The following is a 9,623-nucleotide window of genomic DNA, read 5'->3' on the forward strand; positions in this document are numbered from 1 at the left end:
TAGATAAATGGTCTGCACTACACTGCATACCTGATTAATTTTTTTGCCCATATAAAAAACTATTTTCACCATATTATTTTTTAAAAAAAATCTAAGAATTTAATTATTAAAATATATTATATGTGTTGTCAGAGTAATGACTAAAAAAAATTATTAGGTTTAATTATTAAAATATATTATATGTGTTATCAGAGTAATGACCAAAAAATATTAAGGGTAAAACTAAAAAAATTATTAATTTTATAAATTATTCTAAATAAAAAAATTATAACAAAAAAAATAAAAAAAATCTGAAAAATAACAAATCCGCTAATTTGATTTATTTAAAGACTAATATAAAATCCAAATAAAAAAGGGGATAAAAAAACAAGTTATAAACACTAAACTCATAATAATTATGTAACACATGTTAACATGTCCTTTCTTTTTTTATTTATGTGAATGTTCGAGTCAGCTTGCACCCTGTTAACATGTCCTTTCTTTTTTTATTTAAGTGGATGTCCGAGTCAACTTGCACCCACCATAACTAATTCCACGGTCCACTGAATACCCTGCAAATCCAATAAACATGTAAGGCACTACGAAGATGACAAGCGTGCAAATAAAAGCTCGAACCCAGGAGCAGCGGAAGGAGACAAGTCCCTCCCACTACCAGATCAAGATCCTCAGTGCAACACGCTCTTTTTATGTGAGAGGGATGCCGAGTTGTTTCGGTCATCATCTTAAAAGTAAGGTTTTGGTTATTAAATAATATCACATGTGTCATCAAAATCCAACGGATACTATTTATATTTTTAATATTTTGTTTATTTATAAAATTAGATTGTTGCAAATAATTAGGTAAAATTTTTTTTAAATTAAAGACAAAACTCTTTAAATTTTAAAAATAATAATACAATTTAACTGTTTTAAAATTAAATAAAAACCAAAAAGTAGTTGATGAAGGTTTAATAATTTTTTATCAATAATAATAAAGTAATTATACTATACAATAAAAATAGAAATAAACTATTTATCCCCCGAAGCTAAATGATTTTGCCAATAAAGTGCAAAATATTAGTACCACCGTGGAAATTTCTTTTAACGTTTGTTTTGTGTGTGTGTGTGTGTGTATTACAGCCTCTACTTTTTAATCTGTTAGAATTCAATTATCATTAATCAATGGACAGGTTTGGAGGGGCGCATGGCTTCGGCAGCGGTGGTAGTGATGAACGGAGGGCTCTTCTTAGTCGAGGAGTAAGCTTCTTTTATTTTTTTGACCATTCAATATTGTTTTTGTTTCATTTCATGCATGTTTGCAGCCTCTAGGTAGTCCGGGATACCATTTCTGATATGTCCTGCTCATCGTTCTTGAGAAGTTTTTGAGTTTGGGTTGATTAATTTATATATTGTCAATTGATTGTGCTTGGATTGTTAATTGTACTTTGGATGTTTTCAGATTTAAACGTAGTCATCATCATGTTTCCATATACATAATTGATCAAATTAACAAAAACGGCACTTGGGTCGAATTCTTGTACTTACCAAGTGTTTGTTATTTTGGATCTTAGTTTTCACATGACCTCTTATTATTATTTGTTTCTTTAGATTATTTTTTAAAAAATTATTATTGCTTGCTTACATTTCGGAATTATCTTATCCATTTACTTTCTATGTTTCTTGAATTCTTGTGCTTGCAAAGGGAGGAAGAAAGAGAAATGATGCATCTGAGGATAATCAGTTCACAGACCTTGAGCATGGAGATGCAGTGCCAGTAAGTGCGTTTCCTGTTAGCTGCTTCAGCTTCATGTCCTTGTAGTGTTGTTGAGTTGAGTGTTTAGATGCCAACTTTATTCATGAAATTTTCAGGCTGCAAATGTGGGATTTGGTCGAGTACTTTCTCTGGTAAGTCTCCTTATGGTGTTTCTTGCTGAAAGTATAATATTATTGCTACAAATTTTTATTTTACCCAGCTTTTCTTGTCACATTACAGGCAAAGCCTGATGCAGTAAAGCTGATAATTGCTACGCTAGCTCTCCTGATTGCTTCCACATCAAGTATACTAATTGTGCGTCTTTTTGTGATTCTAGATTCTCTGTTGTGTTTACAATGATTTCTCTGGTTTTCAGGCGTGTATTTGTTGCCTTATGATCATAACATTTGGATTTCTCATGCTGCAGCCTAAGTTTGGTGGAAAGATAATAGACATTGTGTCGGGAGATATAGAAACACCTGAACAGAAAGCTGAAGCTTTACATGCTGTCAACAACACCATACTAGAGATCTTTCTGATTGTCATAACTGGGTAGGACTGGTGTATCCCAAGGCCTTTAGATTTTTTTACATTTTTATAGTAAAAGGTTTACTGTCCTGTTGCTTCCCAGATGTAAAACTTGCTTCTTTCTGCTTCCTTACCATATTACACAGCAAAAAGTGCGAGGGAATATATACAATAGATACTATATTGTTGCATTGGTAGTCTGGTTCTAATTGTTTCATCTAGTACTTGATGAGATTCATGAAAAGTAATGCAGCATTAATCAAAGTATTCACATGATGATTTTTGTGGATTTTTAAGGGGTTTATTGATCTTTATCGATTGTTTCTTCATTTAGTTCAGTTTGCACAGCACTCAGGGCATGGTTGTTTTCTTCCACTAGTGAAAGGGTGGTGGCTCGGTTGAGAAGCAACTTATTTGCTCACCTTATTAACCAGGTAAAAGATTAGTTCCTTCTAGTGTTTTCTCTAACTCATTATGCTCTATCAACTACTAAAGAGCAGGTATATTCTTTTCTACTTTCTCATCTGTTTGGTATGTATTGTTGTTAACAGTGGTTGCTGAATTTTGCAGGAGGTGGCCTTCTTTGATGTAACTAAAACTGGAGAGCTACTGAGCAGGTTATCCGAAGATACCCAGATCATAAAAAATGCTGCAACCACAAATCTTTCTGAGGCCCTAAGAAATGTATCAACTGCACTCATTGGTCTTGGCTTCATGTTTGCTACATCCTGGAAGTTGACGTGTAAGCATTTAATCATTGGATTGGCAGTACACGAACCTCATTTTTTCCATGAGCCCATGGTGCTCATCATTCGCTTTTTTTTATTCATTTACTTTCAGTGTTGTCTTTGGCTGTTGTACCTGCTATTTCTGTTGCCGTACGTCAATTTGGCCGCTTCCTTCGTGAACTTTCTCACAAGACTCAAGCTGCTGCTGCTGCTTCTGCTTCAATTGCTGAGGTATATTATTGCCAACAAAATTTAGATTTTCTGTAGTTGAACGTAGAAAATTGATGAGGGATAACATAATCCATTGGTCAATATTTCTTCAAATGATAGTCTGAAGAATTTTCACAAGAGTTACTAGTTAGGAACTGCTAAATGATGAGCAAGATGGTATAAACAGGGTCATATATATATAGAAGGTTTCCCACTACTATAGTTCATTTTCTTATAATTGTGTTGGCTGGTGAACCTAAATGGGCAAGTCTACAAATCTGATACCGTGATGCAGATGAAGTGCCCAGCTAGAAGCCAGTTAAATGCCTTTTCCTGTAAATGTTGAATGTGTAAATTGATGTAAAATTATGCTGAAAGGTTATGCATAATATGGGTAAATGCTAATATCTTGAAGGGAAATTAGACCTCATAACTGATATAGAGGCAAGTTTTTAATAAGATAACTTCCAATTTTTCTTTCTTTTTTGGTATGAAAATTTAGTATGATTACAATAATGCAAAGGGTCTGCTTGTGCAATAAATGCTGAAATGCTATTAAATTTAGTATGATTACACTGATGCAAACTGTCTACTGTTAAAGTTACATTTGGAAATCACATGTGAATTATATGACTGGTGCTTAGGAATCTTTTAGTGCTATACGGACAGTCAGATCTTTTGCACAAGAAAGTTACGAGATTTCACGCTATTCTGAGAAAGTTGATGAGACATTGAAGCTTGGACTTAAGCAAGCTGTAAGTTCCCTTGTGTTGTTTGATATCCTCTTCAACGTCCCTGAACATACTTTCTCACTCGCTGCCCTGTCCCACCTCACACAAACCCAAACCAAAAAGGAAAAAATAATGAATAAAAAAAAAAACTCTTTGTCCTTGTTTATGTGGATCTTTTGATCTAGCTATTTATCGTACAGAAAGTGGTTGGGCTCTTCTTAGGAGGTCTCAATGCAGCATCAACCCTTTCAGTGATCGTAGTGGTCATATATGGAGCTAATTTAACAATTACAGGTTCTATGACCGCTGGTGCTCTTACATCCTTCATTCTCTACAGCCTCACAGGTAAATGCATGCAGGGATCCATTTTTCATCTAATGAAATTATAATCTAATTTAGGAAATTTATTTTTGATGGTATCATATTATCAATATTGAAATCTCTCAAGTCTAGATTGATTGACTTGTAGCAACTAATTCCACTTGCAGTTGGCAGCTCTATATCTGGATTGTCGGGATTGTACACTGTGGCAATGAAAGCTGCAGGATCCAGCAGGCGGGTTTTCCAGCTTCTAGATCGTGTCTCATCCATGCCAAAGTCAGGGAATAAGTGTCCTTTGGGGTTAGTCATGGGATTCTCATTCTTCTAATATGCTTGTGAATGATTCCATGAGTTAGTCATGCTTGTTGATAATTAGAATAAAAAATGAAATTGGTGACAGCGGTGCACAAATATGCAGTAAACTTACAATTATGAGAGTGCCAGTTGGGTTACCATTACTTGTCTGTGGAGTCTGGACTAAACTAATCATCCACCATTCTTGCTTTCTGTGAAGCAATTGCCTATGAAAGAAATTATGAACTTCAGTAGTTTGCTTGCAGTTTTTCTTTATCTAAACAAATTTACTCTTTCGAAAGTCTCAATTCCATACAATGATTACAGTTTCTCAATCATGACAGCACCATATCATCCTGCCCACCCCCTACCTACCTCTCTTTTTGCTGAGGTTTATATGTGATAAACAAGTATCATGCAACCAAACCAAAAACTCATAAAATTCACGCATTTTGTGACTTCAAAACCAGAAAGAATCTCATAACTGATTATTGGTTTTCCTTGTATTCTAGTGAACAGGATGGGGATGTGGAGTTAGATGATGTCTGGTTTGCCTATCCATCCCGCCCCAACCACATGGTTCTTAAGGTGATTAGCTTCCTCTTAACTACCTCTCAGAAGTTATTGTCTGTTCATACTGTTCTGATGATAAAACACTATACATTCTTTCAATTACAGGGAATAACATTGAAACTGCAGCCTGGCTCAAAAGTTGCTCTTGTTGGCCCTAGTGGAGGAGGAAAAGTAAAATTTATGTATTTTTTTTTTTTAAGAAAAAGAAATATAAGCTCCTAAGCTGCTTCAGTTTATAAGACTTGCCATTCTAATTGAAGAAGTACTGGCGAACTAAGTTTGAGTTTTGCAACCTAAGGCAGAGTGTCATATTTATGTTATTTTGCTTGTTTCAGACCACAATTGCAAACTTGATTGAAAGGTTTTATGACCCAATTAAGGGAAAGATTCTCCTAAATGGGGTTCCTCTGGTGGAAATATCACACGAACATCTACACAGAAAGGTAATTTTCATTTTCCATTTGATATAACCTGTTTCTCCCTGACATAAGATGCTCGTATAAATTTTAGATTTGCTTGGCTAATTTTTTGTTTCATAACTTGGTGCTGTTATGGTCTAGAGGTTTCTCTGTACATACTAAACTCAGCCCTTTATTATATTTGTACAGATCAGTATAGTGAGCCAGGAGCCTGTTCTTTTCAACTGTTCTATAGAGGATAACATCGCCTATGGGTGTGAGGGTAAGGTCAGCAGCATGGATATAGAAAATGCAGCAGTAAGTTTCTACCTCTCGAAAACTGCCACACAATCCCTCTTAATTAAACAATCAGCAATAGCTAATGTAATTGTGATATTGCAGAAAATGGCCAATGCGCATGATTTCATTGCAAACTTCCCAGATAAATATCAAACTTTTGTAGGAGAACGTGGGGTAAGGCTTTCAGGAGGTCAGAAACAGAGGGTAGCAATTGCTAGAGCCCTACTGACGAATCCAAGGATTCTCCTCCTTGATGAAGCCACAAGTGCTCTGGACGCCGAGAGTGAATATCTAGTGCAGGTCAGTTTACATGTCAACACAACATTCTTTGTTTTAGTTTCTTAGAAGGTTTTTCTTAAAACTTGATGCCATTTATTTCTCGCATAAATTTTTCACAAGCTCTCATGGTGGAAACTTTGTAGGATGCCATGGATTCTCTGATGAAGGGAAGGACTGTTCTAGTTATAGCCCACAGACTATCAACTGTCCAAAGTGCAGACACTGTAGCAGTTGTTTCTGATGGTCAGATAGTGGAGAGGGGCTCTCATGGAGAGCTCCTTAGCAAGGATGGGGCCTATACTGCGTTGGTGAAGAGACAGTTACAGGGACCCAAAACAGATGTCATCGTTTAAAACCCTTAAATATGGACCACGAACGTTTTGGTGAAAGTATGAAGCTCTATAATAAAATCTTCCTTCTTGATAATGCATTCAATGCTACGCCACTGATTTATGGTTCTGAAAGCCAATGCTATCATCAGTAAAGCTTGTTAATGTATCGAATCCTCAATGGAAGAGCTCCAAGCTGTTTGATTAACCTAGTGAGGGTATCTTTACGATCAAGTCCTGATCATTTCTGATACTTTCGAATAAAGGAAAGTCAGAGGAGCGGCTTAGCCAAGATAATCCATGGATGTCATGCATCTCATTTTTGCCTCTATAGGCATTGTGATCATCTTTGGAAACTGTACGCAAGTTGAGAGAGTTCAGCACTATTTGGCTAGCATATCAAGGAGACAAATGACTAGTAAAAGTTATTCGAGAAAATGCTGTCATCATCTCCGAATTGCTCTTCTGCTGCAATCCTAGTAATCAAGTTCGGTGGGAAAGAGATTACCACTTGAACTTTAGAACATAACGCAAAGTTTCGCAAACTTAGCGACAAATAGTTTTTAAAATATAAACAGTTTTAATTTGTACGGCATCATAACCCTTGCTGAAACTGAACAAATACAAAATATTATTTGACACCCAGAAAAAGAGAGAAAATACAAACAAACAGAGAGATGGATCAGTTGTGTATCAAGGTACTCACAATCGTGACAGTTAATACAAGATGTTAGTGAGTCATTGACACGCTCAGTTAAGGTATCGACATACTGTCTCCAAACAGTGAGCTCGAAACCAAGCCAGGCAAATCGGCAGATGTTTCAGAAAAATGTAGAGGTTAGGATAAAAAAAGTGGGCAAGTTTCTGTGAAGGCTTCCCTGGGAATCTGACATTTTCAAACAGTATTAAACAAAATAATCCCATTTCTCGAAATTTACCTTGCTTGTAGCTGTACTTCACATATCATGGCGGTCATTGCCTGCCCTGTTGGCGTCACATTTTAATAATCCAGTCCTGAGTAAGAAGTTCCAGTACATGATGGCTGAGAGCTGCAAGAGCACACCAATCTGCATGATAAGTTGAAAATCAACTTCAAGAATAACTTGAACAATTTCCTTGCTTCACAGCTTATAAAAACCTGTGAATGGTCAACCAAATATTTTGCTGAATTGCTTAGCCATAATCCATAATTAATGAAACAAACCTCCAGAGCCCAAAGTACATGCACATGCTAGGCAGTCCACACATAAAATTTTATATGAACGAGTCTCTCTTGACTAAATATTTCCAGTAATGAACTCGAATTCCTTGTGTGCAGTCCAGGCATTCTGAAAATTGGGTATCGAGTGCCAATCCGACGATTTTGAGAACCATATTTTTCTAACAAAATCCCCCCATCATGCATCAAGAGAACAACAGGCCAAATACAATAGAACAAATTTTCCATCGCCTAAAATTACTAGAACAAGTCCACTCAACTGCACCCTAAGCTGCAAATCGCAAATCATCCTTCTCTGCTAAACAAGTCCTTCCATGATAGACTTCATGTTCTTCACATCTTCTTTCGAGTCAGGATCCCTTTGTTGGGCCTTCTCTGCTAAACAAGTCCTTCCATGAAAGACTTCATATTCTTCACATCTTCTTCCGAGTCAGGATCCCTTTGTTGGGGTTTCAAAAGCTTCCATAATCCAGTTGGATGTTGGTTTTTAACTTGAACATCACCAGAAAACCTTCCAAACATTTTTTCACATTCTGGATATGGCTTAACATATAGATTATAGAATCTACGCCTACTTAGCTTGATCATGGCCTTCAATCCTACCTCATCACCAAGTCCACCTTTTGCATGCAAATACTCTATTACCTTATATCGAGGAACAACCTGCTTCTCAAAACTCACACCTAGATACTCTGGAACATCAACCAAACAACCGACATTCAATCCCACTGTTTTCACTATAAAATCAATCTTCTTCTCAATTTCATCTATTTCATATAAAATTACCCTTGGCTCTTTCCACAAAATCTTAAAAGCTTCTCTACGAATCAACCGATGTTTGCATAAGCAGTCGACTCTAAGTTTCACTTCAAACCCAGCTCTAAATGCTCCCTTACTAAAAATCTTCAATTTGATCGGTTCTCGACATTTCAGAGACCTAATCAAGTCCAAAGACCTCGAGAGTTCACCTACTTCCATACCGAGAATCCGAGGCTCTCTAATAATCTCTTTCCTAACCAACTCTTCACTAAAACCCAAATCCTTAAACTCATTGAGCAATGGCATTAGCCTATTTTCAATTCCAAACCCTAAAACCTCAGGAAATGAATTGAAGACGCGGTCAACTCCATCTCTGGGAATTCCAATTGCCATCAAGAATTGAATTCTCCTATGAATTTCGCATTCCTTCAAAGCAATCACTCCAGGAAAACCCTCTAAAACCCTCCTCGTGGTACTTTCACTAAACCCTAAACCCTTCAAAACCTTCAAAGTCTCATTAAACCTATCTGGGTCAATCTGGAATTTCTTAGAATGCTCCAAAACAGTTTTGATGAGCAATGGAGGAACACCCAAATCTGCAAATTTTGAAAAACCAAATTCCCATCTCTTCAAGAAGTCAAAGTCCAACACCCCGGGACAATCAATGATCAAAGAAACAACGGATTTATGTGGAATCTTGAAGGATGATGTGAGCATACCAAGGGATTTCTCCGTATCATGTAAATTGGAATTCAAAAGAAAATGATTTCGAGAAAGGAAAGTTTGGAGCTGAGAGGGAGGGAAACCGTACCTCTGAAGGAGAGTGGTGAGCGAAATTTGCTTCCTGTAGAGGGATTGATTTGAGGACAAGAAACGGAGTTTTGGCTTAAAGGGTGTTGGTGCGGATGCAATGAGGTGATGAAGAGTTTCTGTTGGTCGAACCATTGATAGAGGATCCTCAAGCTCGGGTCTGTTGCAGTGCAAAGAAACCAAGTTCACTTGAAAAACTGAGGAACCTCTAAGCAGAAAGCTGTTCGGTCTTATGGCGATGCCTCGATTGTTGTTTGGGAATTTTAGAGCCGCTTGGGCGTCCTGGGCAGAATTACAAAGCTATTTTTTGAAAGTTAGATTTAATATCCTTTAATTTAGTTTACGGTGTGATTATTTGTTTATATATATATATGGTAGTTATTTTCCATGAATTATAGCATGCACTCAGCAG

General features: G+C 36.6%; 2 protein-coding genes across 8 annotated transcripts; one reads left to right on the forward strand and one right to left on the reverse strand.

Moving 5' to 3' along the window:
* Window positions 1-1,056: 1,056 nt before the first annotated feature.
* Window positions 1,057-6,720, forward strand: LOC105114421 (ABC transporter B family member 25-like). 3 transcript variants are annotated; one of them, XM_011010962.1, is made up of 17 exons: window positions 1,060-1,236; window positions 1,682-1,753; window positions 1,849-1,884; window positions 1,973-2,047; window positions 2,160-2,284; window positions 2,595-2,694; window positions 2,831-3,002; window positions 3,101-3,219; window positions 3,843-3,953; window positions 4,130-4,274; window positions 4,418-4,550; window positions 5,057-5,132; window positions 5,223-5,288; window positions 5,453-5,560; window positions 5,726-5,833; window positions 5,918-6,115; window positions 6,238-6,720. In XM_011010962.1, exons 1-17 carry the CDS (start codon window positions 1,162-1,164, stop codon window positions 6,445-6,447), a joined length of 1,929 nt encoding a protein of 642 aa, XP_011009264.1. In that variant the 5' UTR covers window positions 1,060-1,161; the 3' UTR covers window positions 6,448-6,720. The 3 variants fall into 3 exon arrangements, with proteins under 3 accessions (XP_011009263.1, XP_011009262.1, XP_011009264.1); XM_011010961.1 differs by having other exon boundaries at window positions 1,057-1,236; window positions 2,640-2,694; window positions 5,057-5,288; XM_011010960.1 differs by having other exon boundaries at window positions 1,058-1,236; window positions 5,057-5,288.
* Window positions 6,721-6,962: 242 nt separating this feature from the next.
* On the reverse strand, window positions 6,963-9,530 carry LOC105114420 (Mitochondrial transcription termination factor family protein). Of its 5 annotated transcripts, none has more exons than XM_011010954.1 (2): window positions 8,082-9,530; window positions 6,963-8,001 (listed from the first exon to the last, which is right to left on the reverse strand). In XM_011010954.1, exons 1-2 carry the CDS (start codon window positions 9,344-9,346, stop codon window positions 7,941-7,943), a joined length of 1,326 nt encoding a protein of 441 aa, XP_011009256.1. In that variant the 5' UTR covers window positions 9,347-9,530; the 3' UTR covers window positions 6,963-7,940. The 5 variants fall into 5 exon arrangements, with proteins under 5 accessions (XP_011009256.1, XP_011009257.1, XP_011009261.1 ...); XM_011010955.1 differs by having other exon boundaries at window positions 6,963-7,996; window positions 8,077-9,530; XM_011010959.1 differs by having other exon boundaries at window positions 6,963-7,472; window positions 7,628-9,530.
* Window positions 9,531-9,623: the final 93 nt, after the last annotated feature.

Source organism: Populus euphratica, unplaced genomic scaffold (genome assembly GCF_000495115.2).
Source record: "Populus euphratica unplaced genomic scaffold, PopEup_1.0 scaffold1008.1, whole genome shotgun sequence".
NCBI lineage: Eukaryota > Viridiplantae > Streptophyta > Magnoliopsida > Malpighiales > Salicaceae > Populus > Populus euphratica.

Bases quoted from the DNA above. Each gene is read 5' to 3' on its own strand.
- LOC105114421 (XM_011010960.1), top strand. From the start codon at position 1,162: ATGGACAGGTTTGGAGGGGCGCATGGCTTCGGCAGCGGTGGTAGTGAT. The intron at 3,220-3,842 runs GTATATTATTGC...ACTGGTGCTTAG, and splicing joins CTTCTGCTTCAATTGCTGAG to GAATCTTTTAGTGCTATACG. The intron at 4,275-4,417 runs GTAAATGCATGC...TTCCACTTGCAG, and splicing joins CATTCTCTACAGCCTCACAG to TTGGCAGCTCTATATCTGGA.
- LOC105114420 (XM_011010954.1), bottom strand. From the start codon at position 9,346: ATGGTTCGACCAACAGAAACTCTTCATCACCTCATTGCATCCGCACCA. The intron at 8,002-8,081 runs GGATCCTGACTC...GGCCCAACAAAG, and splicing joins CTTTTGAAACCCCAACAAAG to GGATCCTGACTCGAAAGAAG.